General features: G+C 35.5%; 1 protein-coding gene across 2 annotated transcripts in view; it reads right to left on the reverse strand.

The window, feature by feature from the left end:
- Positions 1-5,987: 5,987 nt before the first annotated feature.
- The window catches only part of LOC144972812 (guanylate cyclase 32E-like), an 82,437-nt gene continuing 60,651 nt past the window's right edge, over positions 5,988-27,773 (reverse strand). Inside the window, exons 14-24 of one of the 2 annotated variants that reach the window (XM_078914477.1) lie at positions 23,721-23,825; positions 21,898-21,969; positions 20,844-21,009; positions 19,488-19,637; positions 18,397-18,577; positions 16,287-16,427; positions 15,519-15,642; positions 14,672-14,915; positions 14,068-14,166; positions 8,383-8,474; positions 5,988-7,576 (exon numbers count right to left, since the gene is read on the reverse strand). In XM_078914477.1, the coding sequence (XP_078770603.1) occupies positions 6,368-7,576; positions 8,383-8,474; positions 14,068-14,166; positions 14,672-14,915; positions 15,519-15,642; positions 16,287-16,427; positions 18,397-18,577; positions 19,488-19,637; positions 20,844-21,009; positions 21,898-21,969; positions 23,721-23,825 (2,583 nt within the window). In that variant the 3' untranslated portion in view covers positions 5,988-6,367. The remainder of the gene's footprint in view (positions 7,577-8,382; positions 8,475-14,067; positions 14,167-14,671; positions 14,916-15,518; positions 15,643-16,286; positions 16,428-18,396; positions 18,578-19,487; positions 19,638-20,843; positions 21,010-21,897; positions 21,970-23,720; positions 23,826-27,773) is intronic. The other variant, XM_078914476.1, reaches the window with a different exon arrangement.

Raw genomic sequence — 27,773 nt, forward strand, 5'->3', positions numbered from 1 at the left:
ACAGGTTAGACATTTTAATTAATGTTTAATTTCTTTCAGTCGCACCGTTTAACTACTTAGAATGCTAAAGCCCAAAGTCTTATAACTTTTATTAATGATTTTTTGTGGGTAAATTTATTTAGAAAGGTATTTGAAAAATAGAATTGCTTCCTTTTTTTCCATTCATAAATCGGTAGATTTTAGGAAATACAAAAAAATATGAAATAATCTAAGCTACCGGAATTGGCGTTAATTTAGGCCTTCTACTTAAAATGTGTTCAAAATGAATCGATAATTATATTCTTACAATAAAGAAAATGGATTACCACATTACGAATTAAGGATGAGGATATTGTCCGAATTGCCTTCCGACATGTCAACTTGTTACTAAATTAGAAAAATCTTGAAATTTGAACTTTAACACTCACAGTTGTTGATTGGTGATTCTTTTTTATTTTCGAAAATATATCATAATTTCCATTCTAGTAAATACAGTTTTATATTTTAAAGTAAAAAGTTATATCACATTTGAGCAAATAATGTTTGTCATAATGGAATGAATCAACAGTGACATTTGCAACATAAAAAGAGATAAATCATTTTAATATACACGGTGTTTTTAGTATACCCCATAAGGAACTTTAACAGCAGTCAAAACACTGAGATTATAACATGCAATTTTTTGTTCATAGCGAGAAACATACAAAGTTATGTTTCGGTAATTTGTCCCTAATTTACATTAAGAAGCAAAACTTGTTTTATAAATTAGAGTTACAGTTATGCAACAATCCCATTTTACTAATCATTTAGAAAATTAACGTAAATTATACTTAATTTCTACACAAGTTTTTCTAAAATGGATATTTTTTTCTGAATTGTAGTATACTATAGATGTGCGTGTATAAGAAGGATAAAATTCAATCTCCTATAACTCCTGCCTTTAGTAATTCATTTATGAAAAAAAAAATATATGCTGCAGTTGGGAAATGAAAATGTTGCTGCTTGAAGCTCGAAGAAATAAATAATAATAGGAAATGAAATGGAATCTTCAATTTTATTAAACGAAGACATAACATGGACGTTTCGGGTTCCCCTTTACCAACAAAACACGATGAATGCGACACTAAGGTGTTTCATTTCATTCATCGTGCTTTGTTCCATATTATCTGTATCACAGCTTTGATTTCATTTCCTATTGTTATGCATTTGGGAAAGCACAACTATAATGACATTAGAACATAATATCAATACTCGAACCAATTTGAAAATATACCATGACACAATCGAACCGTTGTGATAAATGGGTTATGAAAACCAAACACACACATTGAAAAGCCATACTCGCTGTGTCAAAAATGCATAAGGAATATTTTAGACAGAATATTATATTTAAATATGAAAAAGTGTGGAAACTATCCAGAGCAAGAGAAGTATCTGATATCACTATGTGACAACAAAAAAGAGGCTCAAAATATTTGGGAAAGTGGTGAGAATGAAAATTGAAATATTCGCAGAGGGATCCTTAATTTGGATACCAGAAAAAAGTAGACAAAAGAAAAAGACTTAATTGTTGTAAAATGGACTATTTGCAGGGCTCGGAGAATTATATGTTGGAACAATTGGAAGACGATGATTATAATATTGTATATGGATGTTTTGTTATTTGCGGCCTTTCATATTAATTCACCTTTGTCATCTCTTACAGCCCAATTCATACCTTTGTTTCGGTCTGAAAATTTCCAATAATGCATGAGCACAAAAGTAAACAATAAAGGTTGCCACTATCCATGTAGTTAATCAATACTATTAGCGTAATGCCTTCCTATCGTGTACTAAAATAACAAAAAATTAACTCGTAATGTTTCCAGCGTGCTTTGATTATTTATAAGGTACCTCTAATAGAAATAGTATCATATACCAAACATTTTCATTTAGAAATTTTAAAGAATGATTCAAAATTATATTGGATAAATTACCCTTTTAGATAACAGCGGACTTTTTATATCTATCAAAACAACAAGGCACCGAGCTGCTCTAACGACACGGTTGATTTGGTTTTGGCTCATCTTGGTAAAATCTCTCAAACCTGGGACCTCGCGAGGTCCAGGTTTGAGAGTTTTTGTCAGGATGAGGGTCATTTAAATCGATCGATATTTGAAGGGCGATTTTTCTGACCAAAATTTTAAATACTTGTCTTTCCAGAGTTCGGCAGTTAACTGGTTAAATTAACGTCACCCTCTGGCATGTTAGATACGGTTCGAATTTCATTTTTGATTCAAAAATTTATCTAGACCTTTCGTGTTGCATTGCAAGTTACAGACATCAAGAAAGAATAGTGCAGATACTTTATCAAACAAATAATCTGTAACAGGAAACACTCCTCATGTTCAAAGAGCGAACTGGAGGCTAGAAATTTTGCTCAAGTAAAAAATGCCCGAAAAGGGCACTTACCCCAGAATGAAATGCTTCAGACCTTCTTTAGATATATAACGTAAATGTAATTGGGTAAACAAATGAACGAAATACTATATTTTTGAATGTAGCCAAGAATTACAAGAGTCTGAATCATTTAATTGTAAAATGATACAGCATTACACTAGAAATAGACTAAATTGGAATATAAGCTTCAATGGTTAAAAATATAATCACTGGGGTCTTTTCAATTTACCCGTTTTCTTGGACGTTTTATTATGGGAATGTATCATTTAATACTTGGGAATATAAATATTTTAATAAGTAGCCCTAACCGAATTAATAATAAAACATTAACAGTGTATAACAACGGGATGTGATGATTTACCAATTGCGACTGCGTTTAGTAAACAAAATGCCGTCAACTCATTCCTTGGCATTGGCATGTCATCTTAATTTGACTGGAAAACAATTCCCTGGATATATGAATATATTATAGTGCTTTTGTCATTTGCGGAAGTAAAATAAAACAAAACAAAACAGCAGCTAAAAAAATATACATCACTAATCAATGAAACAATAAATGCTTTACAATTTCAATGGAAACACACCATTGTCATTTAGTGACAACATGTTTTTTTGAGTGGTTTACAGAAGTTCCATGTTTGGGACTTTGACAAATTGGAGTCCTGGATATTTAAAGTCAAAGTTTTCTGACCAAAGTAAAATGAATTGTAATGTCCGTGTACGGAATAATCCCAAAGACTCGACAATGTCTGTGAACAAAAATTATAATAATAAATATGATGCATTAGTGACGACTTCAATTTTTGTAAAAGACGGGAAACGAAAAAAAAATAAAATTGCCACAACATTGTGGTTTCCGAGAATGTCACTGTATAATTTTGCTTTCCAGGAGAAGGACATTCGTCTGGAGTGTTAATTGAAAGTTTGTCCTCGAATCGCTTATTGTATTCAGTGGTCGAACTTTTGTTTGTTTTTTTCCCAACACTCTTTTCTTTTCCATAAGTGAATTTTTGGGATCCAGTTCTACTGGTAAAGACCTTTGCCTTCGATGGGGTAATTCATCAATAGATTCTAAGCTTCCAGCATAACTATAACACTTTGGATTTGCTTCACATACATTGAGTTCGAGTTTAGAGAGATCAGAAACAGTGAACGCAGGATTTACATAAGACAGTAACTCGGGTGTTTCAAAGTTGAACTTTGGGTCAGGAACTAAATTTGAATTGGGGGATGTGGGGCTGTTATGTAATGATTCAGAAGAGTGTGCCTGTTTGCAAATACCATGTCTTTGTAACACAGGTGAATGCGTTGAAAAAACCCTCTCATCCGAGTTATTTCGTTGGTGGTAGGCTTTATTTTGTCCACGACTTCCTCTTCGACCTTTTTTAGGATGTTCAAAATATTTAGAGAAGGCTTTTTCACTGACAGGAAGTTTCAGTCTTGGACCAAATTTGAAACTATTTGTTTTACTGTCTTTCGGATTCAGTCGATGGAACTGCGTGTTTTTCCACCCATTGTCCGGTTTTAATATCTTGGTAATCGTTGACCGAAAGACCCTCAGCGCTTTCACAAGTAACGTCAATTTGGCTGTTGGATTCGAAACATTGAATGAAAACATGAGTCTCCACATGAGAACGTATTTTACATTTTAAAACTATGAGCTGAAACGGTATCAATGATTACGGCTTAGGCAAATTCTGCTAACCATTTCTGCGTACCAAAAACCATCGTAACAAACACAAAACTATGACTAATAATTATCAGATATAGTGTATTAGAGGAACTTAAGTGTGAATTAATACCCTCTCAGAGGGTCTTTCGACAATGACAAAGAATTCAGTGACTATATAGATATTGCATTTAGTGCATAGGCACCTTCATGCATGCCTTCCCGCCGAATTAATGGTGTTGAAATATAATAAACAATATCCAGAATCTGGAGGATCATCTATTTCAACTGGTCGGTATGGTATGATGCTGTGCGTTTAGTTTTAAATTTCACAACATCCGCCAGCCAGATATAAAGGACCAACACAATTCCCCCCTTCCCCCCCCCCCCCCCCAAGAAAAAAAAAAACAAACCCACAAAAACCCATCAAGATAACAAAAACAAACTGTATGGAACCTTAAACGTTGATAGTCTTGATTAATAGAAGGAACAAAATTGAAGGCACTCAGCCTTTTGTTTTTGTCTTCATCCAGCCATTTTTATGAGTAGTTCTCACTATATTCTATAAATCAGACTAAAACGAAATAATCAGACTGAAATCAGACTTCAAGGCTACTCACAGTTTTGTGTGTTGGCACGTTATATCCGGCTGATTGATGTTGTGAGTATATTGGCTAGACGCATAGCATCAATAAAATTAAATGAGAACTACTCAAAAATGGCTTGCTAAAAAGAATAACTAAGAGCAGAGTGTCGTCAATTTCGTTCTTTCTATAAGATGACCAGGGATTTGTGTCATTAAGCTGTTTTTAAGCAGTAACAAAAGGATGATCAGTTCTCACCAGATTCTCTCTTACGAATAATAAACAGTTAAAGTAACGCATGATTTTGTGTGTTAGTTAAAGAATGTTGGGGCTTCCGATAGCTCAGTTGGCAGATTGTTCTTGGAATCTACCTCAGTTTGAACCAGTTCCCTATGTCTTACTTTCTCATGCGTGCTTTTTCAAAGTCTACAATATTTCACCATCATCTTTCTTTTTATAAAAACCATTAAGAACAAACAAGACATAATATCGTTCCTTTAAAAATCAAAACTCATAAAACTAAACAGTCCAGAGAACTTAATAATATGATAGGCGTTTTGTTTTAGTTACGACACAAGGAGTGGGAAATTACCTCAATATACATTTTCGCGCCCTCACCACTTAGAAAGACAGTACGTAAGTGAGTAAATAAATAAATAAATCAATGAATAAATTAATAAATAAAGCGCGATGACTGTTGCTTGGTCATTTGGCATGAGCAAGCCGACGACACTGACACTTCCGAAAGTTTTTTTTGAAAAAAAGCAGATACTAGTAAACACAAAACGATGCGCCATGGGTAAAGACGTATGCAAGGATCCTCGCAAAAGTTCGGATCCAACCACGACTGGCTCAGCCGGGGGGTTCACTAGCCTACAAGTATATCCATTGATTCTGTCCAACCTAGCACACATATATCTAATTGAGCGACACCAAAATACAAGTAAAACAAAATGAATAAATGATTTGGAGTCTGGTTTGGGAAGCAAGGCAGAGGTAATGAATATTGCCCAATGTTAATTATGATTTAATAGTACATTGAGAAGGCTCGTTTGAGTGAAAAAATCCTATTGTGTCCTATATATATACATGTATGTATATATATATATATATATATATATATATATATATATATATATATATATATATAATATACACGCACACACACACACACACACACACATATATATATATATATATGTATAATATATATATATATATATATATGTGTGTGTGTGTGTGTGTGTGTGTGTGTGTGCTAGCGCGTGTGTTTGGAGGGGTATCAGTCGACACGAATCGTTCAAAAGTTGTTTGCGTTTTCTTTTTGGAAATTTGAAATAAAAGTTTTAATTTTAGCCTTATCAAAGAAAGGAAACTTTATGCAATGTCAAGATTGTTCATTTCACTAGTTGTGTTTAAGAATAGCAACACCCTTACAATGAACCATATTATTTAAGTGCACAGAACTAAAATAAATAGATAATATTCATTGATACAGTAAAACCAAAAAAAATGCACAATATTATGAAAATGAAAATTAAAGAAAGGAATATTGCTCATTTATATCACGATGTTGTTTTCTCAATAAAATACTGTACAACTGGTGTGAACAAAAATTGTAATAATAAATATGATGCATTGGTGACGACTTCAATTTTTGTAAAAGACAGGAAACGAAAAATAAAAAAAAGTATTGTCACAACATTGTGGTTTCCGAGAACGTCACTGTATAATTTTGCTTTCCTGGAGAGGGACATTCGTCTGGAGTGTTTATTGAAAGTTTGTCCATCTCCGCTTTAGAACCGGTCCTCGAATCGCTTATTGTATTCAGTGGTCGAACTTTGTTTTTTCCCAACACTCTTTTCTTTTCCATAAGTGAATTTTTGGGATCCAGTTCTACTGGTAAAGACCTTTGCCTTCGATGGGGTAATTCGTCAATCGATTCTAAGCTTCCAGCATAACTATAACACTTTGGATTTGCTTCACATACATTGAGTTCGAGTTTAGAGAGATCAGAAACAGTGAACGCAGGATTTACATAAGACAGTAACTCGGGGGTTTCAAAGTTGAACTTTGGGTCAGGAACTAAATTTGAATTGGGGGATGTGGGGCTGTTATGTAATGATTCAGAAGAGTGTGCCTGTTTGCAAATATCATGTCTTTGTAACACAGGTGAATGCGTTGAAAAAACCCTCTCATCCGAGTTATTTCGTTGGTGGTTGGCTTTATTTTGTCCACGACTTCCTCTTCGACCTTTTTTAGGATGTTCAAAATATTTAGAGAAGGCTTTTTCACTGACAGGAAGTTTCAGTCTTGGACCAAATTTGAAAATATTTGTTTCACTGTCTTTCGGACTCAATCGATGGAACTCTGCGTGTTTTTCCACCCATTGTCCGGTTTTAATATCTTGGTAATCGTTGACCGAATGACCCTCAGCGCTTTCACTAGTAACGTCAGTTTGGCTGTTACGAAGGACAATTGTAGTGCATCCTGGCGGGTCGGATGGTTTTGTAAGAAACCACGAAGGTGACCGCTGTAGCTCACCATTGTTAAGCTCCTCAGTTGTTTGTTCTTTGGATGATTCACCAGGGCCGAGAATGATTGGAGCGAGCGATTGCGATTTGGCATAAAAATTTACACCTTCAACAGTGTAGCGAGACATTTTCGGTGATGGTTTACAACGTAATGAGTATCTGATCATTTTGTCTTTTTTGTCGATCTCTAACGAAGAGCGCCTCGGTTCCAGGATGAGCGAGGTGCTGTTATGTCGACGATGGCCTGGTCCATTGTGTCTATCGTGAACCATGTCCACTTGTACACCGCTGTCATCTGAGTTTCTCGCCCTCTTTTCTCTGACTTGGATGTCTTCATTAACTAACCAGTGAGTTGTGACTTCGCCTTTTCCCTGAGAAGTTAATAAAATGTAGAAATTGATTTTTGAAGAAATTGATCATTCATACACATCACAACGTATATTTTTAGTCCACCCAATTACTTTGTTATGAAAGAATATAATACTATCTATACTTAAAGATCTACGATCAGACTGTATTGAACAATGGTTTTGAGTTTAAAAAAAAAGAATTATATGACGATAATTTTTGCCATTCGTTTTCGGCAGAGATGTTTTCACTACAAATATCCATCACCTCCTCCTCTCCCTTCTCCTCATTATCATTGTCCACCTCTTCCTCCTCCTCCCTCTTTTTCTTCTTCTTCTCCTCCTCCTCCTCCTCCTCCTCCTCCTCCTCCTCCTCCTACTACTACTACTACTACTACTACTACTACTACTACTACTACTACTACTACCACTACTACTACTTCTACTACTACTACTACTACTACTACTACTACTACTACTACTACTACTACTACTACTACTACTACTACTACTACTACTACTACTACTACTACTACTACTACTACTACTACTACTACTACTACTATTACTACTACTACTACTACTATTACTACTACTACTACTACTACTACTACTACTACTATTCACATCAATCTGAACACAACTACTGCAACTACTTCTATTCCGCTATATTTTCCTTCTCCTCCTAATCATCCTCCTCCTCCTTCTCCTCATACTACTACTACTACTACTACTACTACTACTACTACTACTACTACTACTACTACTACTACTACTACTACTACTACTGCTACTACTTCTACTGCTGCTGTTGCTAATGACAAACGTACCTTCAAGTGAATAAGACCTCTCTCTTCCAGTGTGTAACCTCCTAATTCATCCAGCAAAGCTTTACAGTTTGGGCTGACATGTATTTTTAGAGCTTTGGGAAATAAAAAGAGAAATAATCATTATAGAAATGGCGAAAGGCTGAATATGATGGCACAAAATACCAGTTCTCTAAAATATCTCTGAAATAAAAAATAAATGGCATGGTTTTGACGATTGCAACGACGTATAGCTTACGTCTATTGAAAAATAAAAGAACATTTATCAATGTTTCTTTTTTTTTTTTCTATCTCAAAGAATGAATTATTTTATAAATTAGTTTAGTTTAAAAAAATAGGAATAGATACATTTTATTGCCATTGTTCTGATATGGCATTAAAAAAAAAGAAATATCTACGAATGCACGACAAAGAGTTTAAGTGACGTCATTTGCTACTTGCTCAAGAACTAGATTCCCCGTTCGTCAAATAACGGTTATTTTACTGAATGGGTTGAAAGCTACCTACACGTATTTGCAGATCTGAGAACCGAGTGCTATTATGTGTTTGTAATGATTTTTACGTAGCTTTGAGGGTGTTTCCAAACCAGCAATGAGCCCATTACAATTTGAGCTATCAAACTTGCAAATAAATAAATCTTAAAAAAGAGCTTATATATAGCGCAATGTCCACTAAATGTGCTCAAAGCGCTTTATAAGGTGTTCCTGACCAACAGCAACATGTAACATGAAGAACGAGACATGACGCTGTCAGGCGATACTACACTTTTTCTGGACAGAGACAACGCTGTTAACGGCCAGGTACTCATTTTGCACCTGAGTACGGTGAGAGAATGTGAGTAAAGAGCCTTTTCCAAAGACTCAAGTATGCACCGAGCGAGGCTCGAACTCAGGTCCTTCCTATCCGAAAACGAGTGTCATGTCACTTGACCACATAGCCGTTTGTCGGTTGAAACCAACGCTAGGGATATTTATGGATTTTTAACTTTGTTATTTCATAGTCAAGAAAATATTCCTCAATTCAAATCAGTAGGATTCATAATAATTTCTTTGTAATTATATAAAATGTATAATTTGAGATGATCATATCAATGGTAATGAATAATAAAAAAAAAGACAAATTTTGTTGTAGACTATAGTATTATGCCAAGAGGAGGAGGAGGAGGAGGAGGAGAAGAAGAAGAAGAAGAAGAAGAAGAAGAAGAAGAAGAAGAAGAAGAAGAAGAAGAAGAAGATGGAAAAGAGAAAGAACGAGAGAGAGAGAGAGAGAGAGAGAGAGAGAGAGAGAGAGAGAGAGAGAGAGAGAAAGAGAGAGAGAGAGAGAGAGAGAGAAAGATAGATAGATAGAGAGAGAAAAAGAAGAAGAGAGAGAGAAAGAGAGAGAGAGAGAAAGAGAGAGAGAGAGAGAGAGAGAGAGAGAGAGAGAGAGAGAGAGAGAGATATATGCATTTTTGTAGTCTGATGATAATAGGACATTGAAGGCAACACACACAATTCAATCAATTTACAAAAGGCTTGAATATAAATTTCTATGTAGAGATGTTCAAATTCTATTTTATATAATAGTAGGTACCTATATATCGGTTAAAGCTTTTGGTATTTATGTTAAAGAATAAAGGGGTACGTGAGGGGAGGGGGTGTTTGCCCAGGGACATGCAGGGAACATAGTTATTATTATGACACATGTGTCAAATGTTTTGATAGCAAGGTCCAGGTGTCATACTCGACTTGACAACCCAGCCACTTTGCCGTTCACCCCAAATATTCATGCGTATGATCATGTATTCACACTTGGGTGTGTTTTTGGAATTTGGATGGATAGAAATGAACAAGCTTTTCACATATGTATAGTATTCATTTTTTTTTAAATATCATAATTTGGTTTTATGATTCTATATTTAATGAAATACATTGAAAGTTATCTGTTTTTTTAAAAGGATGTCCGTTTGATGATTTCCTACCTCTTACAAAAATCAACCAAGGACGATAAATTTTCAACTTAAGAGGAAATAGATAACTTTTTGCCATTACGAATTACCTCTTCTATGTAAAATGTTTCCTTCTAGGTCTCACAAAGAAAATAATTTTAAGCAGACGTAGATGATAGAATTGGTTGGCACGGTACAAGTACCAGGGATGTGCAAAAAAAAAAGAGAAATTGTTCATATCTCATTTTTTAGTCCAATCTATACAAAATTCACACAAAATAGCTTGTCATTCTTTTTATTGAAGTCCCCAAATTTGAGAGCGTGGCAAAAGCGAAAAAAGTACGCCAAGCTTTATAAACAAAAGTTAAACTTCTACAAGATCCTCTTTTGCCTCGAACTTCGTGTCCACTAAATGACGCTTTAATGGTGTAAACAGATGAAAGGCAGACAGTGGGAAATAACCTTCCTTCCAAAGCGCTGAGGCCATTACTGTGTCAGCTTAGCTGTGTGAAGGGTCACAATATCTCCACTACACAAGAGTCAATGTTTTATACGGCAGCTTCTTCTAATAGTATCAAGATACAATGGTCACCAAGATGTTCTGCGGTCTCCGGACATTTACCACACCGAGTACAAGTGACGCTACTAGTCCCAATGGTACAGAGACAGTTTCTGGACAACCAGGAGGCATTATACCGGTACAGAATCCGGGTTGCTTCTCAGCCAGTTCAGAATTCTTTTAAGTCTATTTCCGTATCGTAATTGTGTCCCAGTCTGAATTCAGGCGGAGATAAGAACAAGAGACGTCTGAATTTCATTCGGCTTTTTCTTGGAGCACTTTCCCTTTATGCTTTTAAGAGGTGTTATTGGAGGCAGGGTGGCTCAGAGGTATCTGCATTGGATATGAACTCGGTACCGAGTTCGATCACCCGCCGCTGCGTTGTGTGAACTTGAGCAAGTCACATCGCCCTAGCTCAATTTGCGGCGCTGCACTGCGCTGACGCCTGGGTTATCCCAGTCTTCCCTTGGAGTGGACCCTGGAGACAAATTTCCCCTATGGGATGAATAAAGGTAACTCTATTTTTTATTTATTACGATTAGTTCCGCTCTAATTTATTGAACCAACACCCGGTAATCTTCTCTCGCCCGACATTCTCTCTCTCTCTCTCTCTCTCTCTCTCTCTCTCTCTCTCTCTCTCTCTCCCTTTCTCTCTCTCTCTCTCTCTCTCTCTCTCTCTCTCTCCCTTTCTCTCTCTTCCCTTGTGCTGACACACACACACACACACACACACACACAATATAATATATATATATATATATATATATATATATATACACACACACGCACATTTTTACCTATAATGTTTCAACTATTATGACAATCTATATACTCGTATATCGTGTTTATTTGAAAAAGGCCAAAGGTCGAAGCGTCGTTTGTTTTATATTGTTCCCTTATAATATAGGAGTCACATTTACTCCCTTTATCTTTCTCTACATGGCATTCACTTCCTATTTTGAGCAGGTCTACCCTGTGATACCTGCACAATATTAGAAGTAAATTTCCCACAGTTTGCCTGCCAGTTGTTCAATCTGCACAGTGCAAGAGACTGCATCTTCGAGATTGTCACTCTCGCTGTGAAGAGTACCGGCCTGTTACGGCTATGCAGGAAGTCCCCATGGACTGCCTATATGTCCCGTAACACGTATTCTTATTGCACTTGAGAGTGAAGTTAGGAGTGTGCTACTCTTTGATGGATATCCTAGAAGGATCGAAGTGATGTATATAATAATATCCAATGCAGATAGCATGATGGCTAACCGCCCAGTTACAATCTGCTGGTTTCGCCGGAAAACTTATGTGTCCCTTTTCTATCCGACCCGCTCCCGATCATTCTAATACGAGTGGGCTCCTTGGCGTAAACGCTTACGCCACCTGCAAGCCCCGAGCCATCTGGACCACCGTGTGGCCTGGGATCGTGAATCTGGAATGCGCTCCTGAATAAAGAGTTCTCGGAAGTAGGAGATTGTCGACTTTAACTCACTCAACCCTAACACCGACTATATCCGTAGTTTACCCTGGTTACTTTTACACTATGCCTATTTATTACATTTTTATGAGACAAATTATAGGCGTGGTATCAAAGCTAATGTTTTTAGTTTTTGCATATTAGTGGTAGTTGAGAAAAAATATCTATGCGCATGCTCATTTTAATACATTTTTCTTCAATTTTGAAAAGTAGCAAAAATCTCTAGGATTGAGTGAGTTAAGGGTAGCCAGTAGCCTGACGTTAGGCAATATTCTGACTCCTGACGCTGAGGATAATACTCGTTTCTGACACCTTAGTGCAATGTCGCTTGATCACATTGAAGTCGCTTGCAGACTTTTCTGACGCACCGGCGACTTGCTCTGTGAGAACACGGCATGCCATTTCACCATCGAATACTCGTTTCTATTGTAAACATTATATTGTTGCAGAGTAGGTCCAGGATGTCCAGTGGTTCATTCGGATACTGGAATAGGTGCCTTTAGTCATGCATACCCTGGTGCTACCATTTGGGCGGTAGTACATTTACCTCTCTGTTGCTGTCTGAGGGAATACATCCCCTCTGCAACAATATGCATTTGACACTTCCAGCTGGTCAATGGTTTCATAGTATTGGGCATCTTTGCTAAAGTGTATTTTTGGTCATACCTATATGAGTCTCGAAAAGCAATCGGGATTGTTGAGTTTTACACTTAAGACTATTTCGTGACAGAAAATGTGGTAATCTAGTGGACCCAAGTTTCATAACTAGTAATCAGTAAATTTTCCAGACGATTATTTTTAGCCTCAAAGGCCCCAGTACAAGTTATGCCTCTGCTCAATTGAACTATCAACACTTATCCAGAAGTTTTGTCCAATTTTGATTCTTTGAAGCTCGTGATCATTTGAATTTACCTGGCAGAAACCTATCCCAACTCATGAATAGGGCTAGTTCAACTTGTTGACTCTACTGAGGCCCGTTTTATCTCTAAAATATATATAAACAGCTTGACAGCCTTAAATCAGAGACACAATAGTTAGATATATGTATTGCTGTAGCTGTGCTTTCAGCTGCCAGGCAGAATAAAATCCACAGCCGCATTACACTGAGAAAGCCTTTTAGTACACACACTTTTATAGTCAACAATTTGTTCTTGGAATACTGTTTTAGAGTAAAAGATTTAATCAAATATACACGTATTTTTTTGGTCAAGTAGATTGCACCTGATGCAAACATTTCTAACCAATGCACAATGTTATACGGCAGTGACTGGATGAGACATTGCATTAACACTTGGAATACCTGGAATTAATTCACGCTTTTGGCATCTCGTTTTTTACAAGATCAAGAAACTTAGCTCCTATTGCTCACTTTTCCGCTAGGCAATGCGCTAACGCACAATTAAATCGGTTTTCATTGGGATGAATTAAGGACATTTAATTTTATTAAATGAAGTATGAGGCAAGATCATATATGAATAGCACTATAAAACAATCAGAGCTTCAAACATGCAATTGTTATTGATTCTTGCGTCGTTTTGATATCGGAGACTGCTAATGCTTTTCTACTAACAAGCGATTTTGGCTATACTAATACGTGCTATCGAATGCGACTCGGGCGTGGCTGATCTGATGACTGTAAATGATAACATAAAAATGAAGAGGTAAAGAAAAACAACAACAACAACGTTTTTGCCAGCCATAAAGCATGAGTACATTGTTAAACATAAATACCTTCCCCATGACTTTCCATTCGAGAGGCAGTATTGACGGTGTCACCAAACAAGCAGTATCGAGGCATCGTTTGTCCGACAACACCAGCTACACACGGCCCTGCATCAGGAAATTGTAATAAAAAGAGATGGATGAGCTGGTTCTGGTTCAATTCATATAGGTTTTGATTCTTAGAAAGAAAATGAAACGCATTTTTATAAATATATAATTTTAATCTCGTAAAGTGCTTACTACTCAACATCACATTTTAAAAGGCTATTCAATGCTTTGGATATAAATGACATGTTTGACTTTTCAGCTATAATCCCCAAAAACAGGGATCCGAAATCCAAAAACACTTGAGTAAAAGACCCCGAAGAAGAGGAGGACCCAGTAAATTAGAGGATCATATGAATGTGCTAATTGCATATTAGGAACAAATTGTTTCATTAAATCTTAGAAAAAATGGGCTTTTTGTCATGGATCATTACTTTTCATGTCATTGATGGAGTCTTCAAAGAATTCGGACGATGAGTAGGAAATCAACCTGACGCACACGATCAGACTTTGTTAAGTAAAATACGATGAAGGTAAAACAAAACACAAGCAATTCTCCATTACTTACCACTGTGTATTCCAATCCTCAGTTCTAAGATGTCGTCTGGTCGATGGCGTATTTTAAATTGCTTGATGGCTGAAAGAAGACTGAACGACATGGAGGCGATCTCACCAGCATGGTAGTTGCCGTTCCTTTTGGGTAGACCACTGACTACCATGTACGCGTCTCCGATAGTCTCCACTTTGTAAACGTCGTAGTCTTTGATAATGCCGTCAAATAAGGTGTACAAGTCATTCAGCATATCGACAATCTGGGAAAAAGAGACATTTGGTCATGAAAAATGAAAAATTAAAAGATAAAATTCAGAAAGGCTCAATAGCTACATGCACATAATATATAACAACATTGGGACCATTGCAACGTGGGTATCAGCAATGTTAACAAATACGAGGACCATAAAAATTGCAACCTTTAAAAATATTTTTTGTTTTACTATTACATTTATCTAATAATATTTTTAATGATTCTAGTCATCAGGCAAACTCTAATAATTGCTCTTATCTGTTTATGAAAAATATGACATACTTTTCAATTTTCAAGTCATAGAGATTGTTACAGTAATACAATTTATTTTTTACAATGCGACTCGTTTAGCAAACTTTAATTCTAACTTAACTCGTAATTAAAGGGATTCATGGTTCAACAGGTAGAACTTCATTTTGGAAGGAGACTTTTTTTTTCAAGTCATGGTACTTAAAACACAATTTTAGCATCCTCATATTTTTCGAGATGTGAATATGTAACTGTCTAATTATAACCGGTCCCTGTTAAACAACAACATCAACAACAACAAAAAAACATTAAAAAAACAACCCAAGATAAAAACAAAGCAGATAAGTACTGTACTGCCTACCTGTAAAGGTGTGCTCTCCGACGATAAGGAGGTGAAACCACATATGTCGCTGAAGTAGATAGTAACGGAGTCGAAGGCCTCAGGAACGACAGGATGACCTCGCACCAACTGGGCTGCTACGGAACTGGATGGGATATTGAAGACATATTTTAAACAATCTTAAATCTTCCAAAACGTCATTAATTATAAAAAGAAAAATTGTGAAACACGGACTTGTGTGAGAGAAAGAATTGAAAAAAGTTTGTACAATACAGTGCGAGGCGAATCAGAAAGAAAAAAAATTACAAAGAAACAATAATCCCAAAAGATAAGCATTGCGTGACTCAGATCTTGTCAATCATTAAATATCAACCAATTACATATCAAATGTAAACCATCTCCTTGAAGCATTATCACACATTCTCTCTCTCTCTCTCTCTCTCTCTCTCTCTCTCTCTCTCTATATATATATATATATATATATATATATATATATATATATCAATATATACGTTTATTGATGATGTCCTGTAGTTCAGGCAGTGTTCTATATATTAAGTAGAGCTCCAACTGAAGAAACGCATTGTGCGTAGAAACGGCCATCTTGGACGAGATGTGCGTTGCTTTTTACTCATTTTACTCTTTTTTTGCGACACACAGCACACTCTTGCAAACCATTGTTTTTCGTTTTTAATCGTAGCAGACACCAAGAATATGGAAGAATCTTATTCCTCCCCAACCCCCTCCCCAACTGGTATTTTTCACAAAACAAGTTGTATTTAGACTTACGTAGGTAACATGCGATGAAGTAAGGATTCTGTTTTCTTCTTTTCTTCGTGCAACTCGACAGTTCTTTCAGCCACGACCGACTCCAAGTTGTTGGCATATCGCTCCATAAGTAGCATCATATTGTCAAAAATGTTGGATTTCCTATCAGAAACAAAATAAAAAATGATAGAGACATATATACAGGGCTAGTTTGGGCTTAAAAAAGCGTTATCCATTCCCCTGCTAGGTCATCTGTAAAACAATTTCCATTTTACACAATAATATAAGTTGCTAATCGAGCATCCTTTCTATACAAACATTCTTGAACCATCCGTCACTAGATTAAGCCAGTGAGGTAATTTGTTCAACATATTCAGAAAAGTGAGTGGAGCAGGCACTTATGTTGGTAACAACAAGATATGAAGTGAATAGAAAAGTGCCAGAAGACAATAGAGAATAAAAAATTTTTGCGGCGGTGGTGGGGTTTGAACCTGCGACCTTATTGGTACGACAACTCCGCCTGGCAGGTGAGAGCGTGGCTCTACCGTGTGTGAGCTATCCACGAACACAAAAATATTCGTTTCAAACTCAAAGTCATTACTAGATCCCGCCGATTCGTTCGTACACCACCATCGCGAATAATTTTGACCAATTTTTTTATTCTCTATTGTCTTCTGGCACTTTTCTATTCACTTCATATCTTGTTGTTACCAACATAAGTGCCTGCTCCACTCACTTTTCTGAATTAAAAATTCACCCCATACACCGGAGCATACTCAATGTCTCAATCGTTTCTATGTTATATGTTTGTGTTGAGAATATTGGCTATTAAGCTTAACTGCTGGTCAAAATTATTCGCGATGGTGGTGTACGAACGAATCGGCGGTCTCAAGAAGTGGGTGAGAGAGGGATCTAGTAATGACTTTGAGTTTGAAACGAATATTTTTGTGTTCGTGGATAGCTCACACGGTAGAGCCACGCTCTCACCTGCCAGGCGGAGTTGTCGTACCAATAAGGTCGCAGGTTCAAACCCCACCACCGCCGCGAAAATTTTTTATTCTCTATTGTCTTCTGGCACTTTTCTATTCACTTCATATCTTGTTGTTACCAACATAAGTGCCTGCTCCACTCACTTTTCTGAATTAAAAATTCACCCCATACACCGGAGCATACTCAATGTCTCAATCGTTTCTATGTTATATGTTTGTGTTGAGAATATTGGCTATTAAGCTTAACTGCTGGTCAAAATTATTCGCGATGGTGGTGTACGAACGAATCGGCGGTCTCAAGAAGTGGGTGAGAGAGGGATCTAGTAATGACTTTGAGTTTGAAACGAATATTTTTGTGTTCGTGGATAGCTCACACGGTAGAGCCACGCTCTCACCTGCCAGGCGGAGTTGTCGTACCAATAAGGTCGCAGGTTCAAACCCCACCAACGCCGCGAAAATTTTTTATTCTCTATTGTCTTCTGGCACTTTTCTATTCACTTCATATCTGTTTGTTCAACATACCATACCAACGAATATTGCCAAGATTATACATTTATTGTCACGGCAATTATATATTTAAATACTTTTCTAGTTCTCTTTGCACATTACATTATAATCTTATTCACCAAGAACATAGAAATGCAACATCATCGCTAACCCTAGACAGACAATAATCTACTGCTGCCTACGTGCACTTATTTACAAATATAACAAATAAATAAATAGATAAATAAATAAATAAATGAATAAATAAATAGATAAATACATAAATAAATAAATAAAAGTCCCTTTATTCACCCCCATGGGGAAATTATTCTGTAGGGTCTATTCCAAGGGAGGACTGGAATAATCCAGGCGTCAACCGCAGAGTGAGCCAGGGCGAGGCGACTTGCTCAAGGCCACACATCGGGGCGGGTGATCAAACTCGGTACCTTTTGGGTACGAAGCAAAGACCACGCGGTCCCATATTATGTGCAAGTAGATTGCTGTCAATGACTATGGCACCATAAAATTGTAGTACATATTTACGGAAAGCGATATTATATATAGATAGGAAGGTCTTGTTTACACAAAATTTGCATCACCGATGAATCATGGATTGAGGGGTGTATGAAGTAAAAGACTGGCTATGAAAAACTTACATTCCTTTTTGCATTGGTTTCAAAGCCTTCCTACATGTTTTGAAGTCTGGTCGGAGCAACGGGTCTTCATCCCAGCAAGCGGTCAAAGTTTCCAGAATGTACGGGTCGCAATTCAGTTGGCCTGTACTCGGGCGGAATGCGATGCCTTGGACTGGTCCATCTCTTACACGTTCTATAATTTCTATAGAAAGATGAATAATTTTGACCAGATTACCTTTCGACTCTTTTGAGGAATATGAGAATGTATATTAAGTTATTCAGGTAAATTAAAAATGATATAGCCTCCGTCAGTTTGTATGGGATGAATAATAGCAAATGACAAAAAAAAAAAAAAAAAAAAAAAAAAAAAAAAAAAAAACAAAAAAAACAACAACAAAAAAAAAAAAAAAAAAACAACAAAAAAAAAAAAACAAAACAAAAAAAACAAAAAAAACCCCCCGAAACAAACAACAACCAAAAAAAAATCACCAAAAAAAAAAAAACAAAAAAAAAAAAAACAAAAACAAAAACAAGAACAAAAAACAAAACAAAACCAAAACAAAAATTAAACAAAACAAAACAACACAAAAAGAAACAAAACAAAAAAACAACAAAAACAACCCCCCAAAAAAACAAAACGAGACATAATACAAAAAGAAAAACAAAACAAAAACAACTCCTCATTCCAAAACAAACAACCCCCTTCCCTAAAAAAAACCACAAGGCAAAAACATTTTAAAAAACCAACAAAACAAAACAAAATAACTCCCCAAAAGTCCTCAAAACTGAGAGACTTGAACCAAAAATAGCTGGAAAAATTTCTCAACGAAGTCAAAATATTCTAGACAAGGTGTTGACGGTGTCCACAATTTTCTCGAGAGACCTTTTATTCTAGCCCTCGGATTTTATGATTTTATAATTTATTATTGAGGGACACCTTTTACAATATGTTTACATAAAAATTCAAATGACATTACTTGTCATCTGTATTAGATATATATATATATATATAGTGCTTGACAATCCAACCTAATGAATCGTTTTTGTCAACTTGAAATCATTGCGCCTTATTTATGAATGGAGAAGGATGGAGTAAAATAATTTCAACTCACCTTTGGGTGTTAAATGACAATCTCCATAAGGGCCATTCCTGTTGAGGATCTCATAGAGAACGATACCAAAAGCATAAATATCTGCTTCTTGTGTGCCTCGTAATGGTGGCTTTTCCGCACGAAGTAACTCTGGTGCCGTCCACAAGAACCCTGAAATGTAATCATTAAAATGTTGAACAAAAAATAACAATCAAATTTCAAGCAAATAAACAAATGAAAAGCAAACAAACAATAACAAAGACAAGATAATTTAAAAATCCGATAAAAAAAGCAAAAAAAAAAAAAAAAAAAAAGTTAAAAAAGCAACAAACAAACACGGAAAATAACAACAACAATAAAAAAAAAGATCAACCCCCCCCCCCCACATAAAGAAAGAAAAATGAAAAACCCAAAGACACACCCAAAACAATGGCAACAAATTAAAACAAAATGATAAACGAACAAAGCAAATCAACGACAAAAATCCTTTAAAATGACTTTCAAAAGCATACATGATCAAGAATATTCTCCACGTCAAAAATACTGTCCCAAACAGATAAGAATACATATACTTTTGCTTTAAGTTTGTTCAGATGAAAGACAAAAATCATTGCCACTTAAACACAGACATCGACATGAAACAAAAAAAAAAAAAAAAAAAAAAAATAATTACTATATTAAAAAAAAATAACAAACAAAAAAGAAGAAAACCCACAATTACAACCGTAAAAAACAAAAACTTAAAATAAAACAAACCAAAAATCATGTAAGAATAAATGCCCATGACAACTTCCACTACGAAGATGACATGTTTGGAGCATACAATGATGTTGAATAAATTTCTGAAAAAGTGTGTATGGAACAGTGCCAGTCAAAGCAGAAACAAAACTACAAGAATTAAATCATATAAATAAAATCCACTTGTCTTAACTGGAAGGATAATTTTTGGGAATTTTTTCTTGCATATTTCTTTTTGCTTTATCTGGCACTATAATATCATACACACCTTTTCAGAATTTTGTCCAAAAAGAAGTACCACTGGCAGGAAATTAGGTAAACAAGACAAAAAATTAGTCTGATAATTTATAATAATACTTATTTATAAGTTAAAGTTCAGCACTAAAACATCTCTATTACATTCTATGGATAATGGACTTAACAAAATAATCCCCAACAAACAAAAGGAAATTAAAAATAAACAAATACAAATAAAATAAAACCAAAAACAACAACAACAAAAATAAACCCAGTAAAAGACAATTTATAAAAAAGCAAAATAAAACATACCAAATACAAAACAAATCAAAAATAAAAACATACCAAAGTCAAAACAAATCAAAGAAAAAGGAGGAAAGAAAGAAAACCAAAATAGATTACTTTTATAGCTGGCATGTTCTCCGTGATCAGGGATTTCTTGACTAGCTTTAAACTTGTTGAGTCCAAAGTCTGAAATTTTAACCACCCACCGACTGTCAACCAAACAGTTTGAGGATTTCAGGTCGCCGTGAGATATTACGTCACAGCTATGTATGTACACCATACCCTGGAATGGGCCCGGTGGGCGAGGCAAAGAAAAAGAAAGATTAATATAATTCGTCAACAAAACCTAACAATCTAAAATATCGTTTATGAAACAGTGTCACACCAAACCACAGATAAAAATAGAATAAAAGAAAACAAAAAAAGTTCCAAAATATCAGCTTTGCTTGACATGGGATCGAATCTCAGACCTTTTGATCATGTAAATATTGCCCGAAGAAATAAATAACAATGTGAAATTGAATGCAAGCTTCAATTTAATATACAAAAACAGATAAAATGGACGTTTCGGGTTTCCCCTTTACCAACAAAACAGGATGACGTTGTTAAGATGAATCAAATGGATTTTTGTATATTAAATTGAAGCTTACATTCAATTCCACATTGTTGTTCAGACTTTTTGATCGTAGGTCTAAAAATATATGTTCATTAGCATGGAACCACTCTAATAAAAAAATCTTCAAGTTATGGCTATTAAATTCTATCCAAGCAATCATGAATCGTCCTTCAGGATAGATCCATTAGGCTTCTGGAATTGAAATATTCAAAACTTTCAACAGTTTAGTTAGGACAATTTCTCTACTCTACACCACAGCGACACATAATATACCCATAAAATTACATATATTATAGCGTCCGGTGACCTTATAATTTCAAACATAAGTTAAACTTAGAAGTCTAAAGACACACCATTTAAACTATTAAATCACGGATTAGTTTATCTAATCAACTAATACTTTCCTGACATTGAAATAACTAACACACACAAATACACACAAACATATTCAAACACACACTCTCTCTCTCTCTCACACACACACATGCACAAGTGAGGATAAGATGATGAGTTCGCTTCAGGTGCACAAGAAATAAAAGCCCCAAAATCTCTCACCTTCAGGATATCAGATACAATGGATGCAATGAACATGTCATCCAACTTGAGATCACTGTTTTCCAAAATGTCCTGTAGGAAAATAAGAGCGTATGAGTATAGGGAAGACAAATGTGATGTCAAAAAACTGTTTCCTATTTCATTGGAAGTGTAAAACTACTCGTTCAGAGGACTGAATACATACCTTGTGTAAAAGATTTTCTGGTTTCAGAGTGATGGCTCCTCATTATTTAGCCTAAATATATGCTGGTCGTCAATAAAAATCATTTATCCTCCCTTAAACGTCCCATAATTCTTAGATTCTGTCTATGTATCCTACTACTAAAATATGCCACATTTTGATTCAATATCTATTCATTATTTATCCTCCAAAGGACTGGTTACCACACACTTCCAATGATTTAGGAACCAGAAAAGTAGAAGGTTTGACGTCTTCTTACTAACAGTGCTAGGAATTTTGACATAAATTTGATTCAGATGATCTTAAGCTCATAAAATAAAACGTCGCACAGATAAGTAAGGATGAATCATTCCATGAAGATATTTATCGTACACGATAGACCATACAAGTCACTAGAGTTTTCCTCTAAAAGCCACGAGTTGTGGAATTGTTTTATTAACCAGTTAACTGCTGTACTCTGGAAAACCACGTATTTAAACATTTGTCAAGAAAATACGTTCAAATATCGATCGATTTAAATGACCCCCATAATGGCAAAAACTCTCAAACCTGGGACCTCAATGCTTAAATTTGACATTTCAAAAATAATCATTATTTTGTTATTTTAATGATGATGATGATAATGATCATGATGATGAGGGTGATGATGATGCTAATAATAATAATAATAATAATAATAATAATAATAGAAATAATAATAATAGTAGAAATAATAATAATAATAATAATAATAATAATAATAATAATAATAATAATAATAATAATAATAATAATAATAATAATAATGAAAAAAAACACAAACACACACACACGCGAGAGAGAGAGAGAGAGAGAGAGAGAGAGAGAGAGAGAGAGAGAGCGGGAGAGAGAGATAGATAGATAGATAGATAGATAGAGAGAGAGAGATAGAGATAGATAGATAGAGAGAGAGAGAGAAAGAGAGAGAGAGAGAGAGAGAGAGAGAGAGAGAGAGAGAGAGAGATGAAGTAGACCAATTGCTTCTTTTAAAGTCAGATTGGTAGATAAGACATGATAGACGTCTATAGAAAGATATAAATAGATAGGCAATACGATAGACAAAGAGAAAAATGGATAGATTGCTAAATAAGTCTTTAGACAAACAGATAGACATATGGAGGGGGATACAATACTCTTTATATAATCACATAGACAGAAGGATATATAGATTGATAAATAAGTCTTTAGGGAAACAAATAGATGGAGGGGATACTATACTCTTTATATAATCACATAGACACATGGTGGATAGATAGATTGATTAATAGGTCTTTGGGCAACCAAATAGATATAGGAATGGGGATGCAATGCTCTTTTTTATAGACACATAGACAGATGGATGTATATATTGATAAATACGCTTTTAGGCAAACACATAGACATACGGATGGGGGTACAGTACTCTTTATAAAGACATAGAAAAATGGATATATAGATTGTTAAATAAGTCTTTAGGCAAACAAATAGACATACGGATGGGGGTACATACTCTTTATAATATAGTCACATAGACAAGTGATGGGTAGATATATTGATAGATAAGGTTTTAGGCAAACAAATAGACAGAAGGAGGGGGATACAATGCTCTTCATTGTTTGCGGTATATTAAGGAACCAATTCTTACCTCCAAGCTTCCCTTGGCGCAGTACTCTGTTACAATGTGGGTAATGCCAGGCTCAATGGTGGCCCCTATAAACTGGACGACATTGTCGTGACGAAGATCTCTCATCTGGAATAAAATCCCCAAATCACGAAGTTTTATACAATTGAATCTTAATGGAAAATGTTCTCAGAGCGCATTACAAGGGATCTCATCGAAAAGCGGAAGATAACATGTGGGATTGTGCAGCTATGTGGTCTTGTGGTATGGCACTCACTTTCGGAGCTGGAGGTCCTGGGTTCGAGCCTCGCTGGGCACATAATTGAGTCCTCGGAAAAGGCTCTTTACTCACATTCTCTCACCGTGTTCAGGTGTAAATTAAGTACTTTTCCGTTAACATCGTTGTCTCTGTCCGAAAATTATAATATCACCTAACAGGCGTCATGTCACATCCTACATGTCGCTGTTAGCCAGGGACTCCTTTGTAAAGCGCTTTGAGCACGTTTAGTGGATATTGCACAATAAAAAGTTCAAGTAATTTTTTAGGACGAGACAACTCGCCTGTATTGCGTTATTTCAATGTTTCAACACAGACAACTTTGTTTCCGGTCAGGCGCTCATCTTTTATCTGAATATAATAAAAATACTTGAGCATTTACAGGGCGTGCGCAATATTCACTAAAGGGAAACACGTATGATGTAGGACGAGACATGAGGCCTGTAAGGCGATATTACACTGTTTTTCCGTCTGAGGCAATGCTGTTAACGGCCAGGTACTTTTTTTTTACACATAAGTACGGTGAGAGAATGTGAGTAAAGAGCCTTTTCCAAGGATTCAACTATGCACCGCTCAGAGCGGGACTAGAACCCTGGACCTTCATGTCTGAAGCCAAGTGTCATACCACAAGACCACATAGGCGCATAATGAGCAAAATTCAGAGATCATACAACTCATAGGAAAAAAAACCCCGTAATGCTGAGCTACAGGTCTCGTATGGATGCGACCTTGTGATTATCACTCGATCATTGAGTATATATAACATATAGTATAGAGTTAATCTCGGCAAAATTACTCCAGTTGATGAATTAGAGACAGGCTGTGACAAGTGTTTAAAAATAAAAGGGAATATGATATTCGGAATACGTATAGCTGGAATGCGAGTGACGTCAAACAACTATTAATTTGTTATTGTTGATGCCAACAAACTGGGCAGGTGATTATAAATGATTAACGCATCACAGGTTTTGATCGTCGTGTGTCGATTGCGTCTTTAATCATATTAAATGTTAACACGTTAATTGCGCATTTGCACGGAATTACCATGCTCAATGCACTTAAAATACCTTAGTCATTTCCTAACATATAGATAATGTCCATATAATGTAAACCTTTCCTTTTTGTAACTGACACAAAAACAATATCTGTTAGAGTTTAGCCCGCTACTCATCCACATCTGAGTCGATTGATGTAAAGTATGTAAAGAGCTTTACAAAGTTTCGTCACCCATATCGCCATGGACCATGCTCAGCATCTCTTGTCTTTATTTTGTCAGCCAAAACTGGCGATCATTTTGTTGATTCTTAAGCTACCTATAAAAATGGAGGATAATAATAACAATTCAGCCCCTTAGTGCAGCATCGTTAGACGCCCCTAGAAGCAATCAATATGGATAAGAATCTTTCATGAAAGACAGCCGATGTTCACAGGAATAAACTCTGTTGTCCAAATAATGCTATCAATGAGATATTATAAACTTGCAGACTATATACCCTGAAGTGTGGAACCAATAAGAATATAGTTTACAGAGAAACATGACAGACAGCACAGCTAAGCACATAATGTTAGCGAAAATAGAGAGAAATAATTCAAGTTTTGTTTAACGCAAACCATATCTCGAAAAATGACTTAACAGATTTTTAACGATTAAAAACAAAATACAAATATTATCTGTAATGGATTTCAACGTGTCCACCATTTTGTGTGATAAGTACTTTGATGCGTCGCTCAAGTTCTCTCCCAGTGTTTTTGACAATTTCTTTGGTGGATGATTTATAAACGTGGCAACAACAGCAAAAAAAAAAAAAGAAAAAAAAAAAAAATAAACCCATTAACAAAAAAAGAAACAACAAACTTAGATACTTTTTAAAAATGAACTTAAACAAATTTAATAATGATATCTTTGTTAGTTTCAGAATAAATACGATTTGTTATTGGTTCTATTCTGTGACACCCTATACATTTGGTTTAAGAGACTATGCAATGAGCATATATAATATATTAATATTTCGTCACTTGGTTTTTATCATTGTTTTCCGACCGTCAGTTGAGTGATTATTTCTTGACTATAAACGTTTAATGCTACACATGATGTTTTGTTTGTTCTGGACGATTGATCTGGCAGGTAGAACAATACAAACATACACCATACAACTATTGGTACAAATTTAAAAGACTTAAAATAAGAACCAAAAAATTATCGACAGTTTGTTGTACAGTTTTTTCCTCGTTTAAAATAAATAAAATCTCAAGTTTAAATAAAATAAAATTCCCTTTATTCATCCCCAAGGGGAAATTTGTCTTTAGGGTCTATTCCAAGGGAAGACTGGAATAACCCAGGCGTCAGCCGCAGTGCAGCGCCGCACAGTTACCTTTTGAGTACGAAGCAAAGACCGTACCGCTGAGCCACGCTGCCCCTTTTCTGTTCTAGATTACAGGCAACTTCTCTTTTTGGTTTAGATATGTAAATTAGGAGCATTCTCATTTTGAGGCGAGTAGGATAATAAGTGTCAAATGTCTTACCCAAGAAGAAAACGTTGAGGTCATACATATCATTGTGACTTAACCGGTCATTAACCACGCTCAGTACTGATTGATTGTTTTTCACGTCAAGATACCACATTTTCACCGTTGTTATATATTTCTCTTTCGTCTCCCTGTATGTTTCTAAGTTATCTCTCTCTCTCTCTCTCTCTCTCTCTCTCTCTCTCTCTCTCTCTCTCTCTCTCTCTTTTTTCCCTCACGACTTGCGAGTGCCTGTCAACTTAATTCATTAGGGAAATATCTGGAATTACAGTGGCGACAAATATCTCTTCGTGTTATTAATCAAGTTAATTAATTGAAGATCAAAAGATGAAACTAAGGGCAGACGCTCATAAGACGCATCAACAAGCAATATATATATATATATATAATATATATATATATATATATATATATATATATATATATATATAAATATTAGCATATAATATTTACCTTGAGATATATTGAGACCAAATGTATTTAACAATACTAAACGTTTTACTAAAAGGTTCTGAGATCTGGTAATGGAAAAACCAATGTGATAATTATGGCGTAGTATGAATCAGCCAATTTAAAATGCGTGATTACTAGCTTGTACGATAATATATTAATATGTGTGCCGATTTGGCAAAACCCGTCGGATGTCGCACGAGCTAGTTTTGAGATTCGAGCGAATAAAGGTGAAACATCGTTATCTGCAAGATTTTTGTTTTTTTGATTCAACGTTTTTATTATCCATCTAACTATAGTCACGAAACGATTTTACAATTTGAAGATTATAGATAATTTAATTCAGTTTTTTTCTGAGCTCTATATGTATGTCTTTCTTTAAAATCCATTTTCTCCTTTAAAAGTTTTAACCCCATCCCTTCAAATGTGAATACCTAATCGAGATAATTACAAAATTCAAACTGCATTTTGTCCAAAAATATTGCCTCTATTGACATATGAAATAATATGGGATTCGAATTTTTCAGACATCCCACGGGTTTTGCCAGATTACCACACATATTCTTTACTCAATAAAAGTTCATCTCATCCCGAGATATCAGACTTCCTCGACCTCCCCAGAAGAGGCAGGCTGAATTTTCGAGATGTCTTTTTTTTTTTTTTTTCTTTCTTGCCTTGTCTGGCACTGTTTCAAACATCACAGCTGGGTAGACAGAGAGGTAAGATAAACTCTAAGTGTCCCCAGTGTCAAAAGAAGTCTCTTTAAGATGATCTTTACAACAATTGAACTTAATCCCCCGTTTGGAAAGTTAACCTCTAAATCA

Source organism: Berghia stephanieae, chromosome 5, assembly GCF_034508935.2.
Source record: "Berghia stephanieae isolate SIO BIC M18660-M18661 chromosome 5, UCSD_Bste_1.3, whole genome shotgun sequence".
Taxonomy (NCBI): Eukaryota; Metazoa; Mollusca; class Gastropoda; order Nudibranchia; family Aeolidiidae; genus Berghia; species Berghia stephanieae.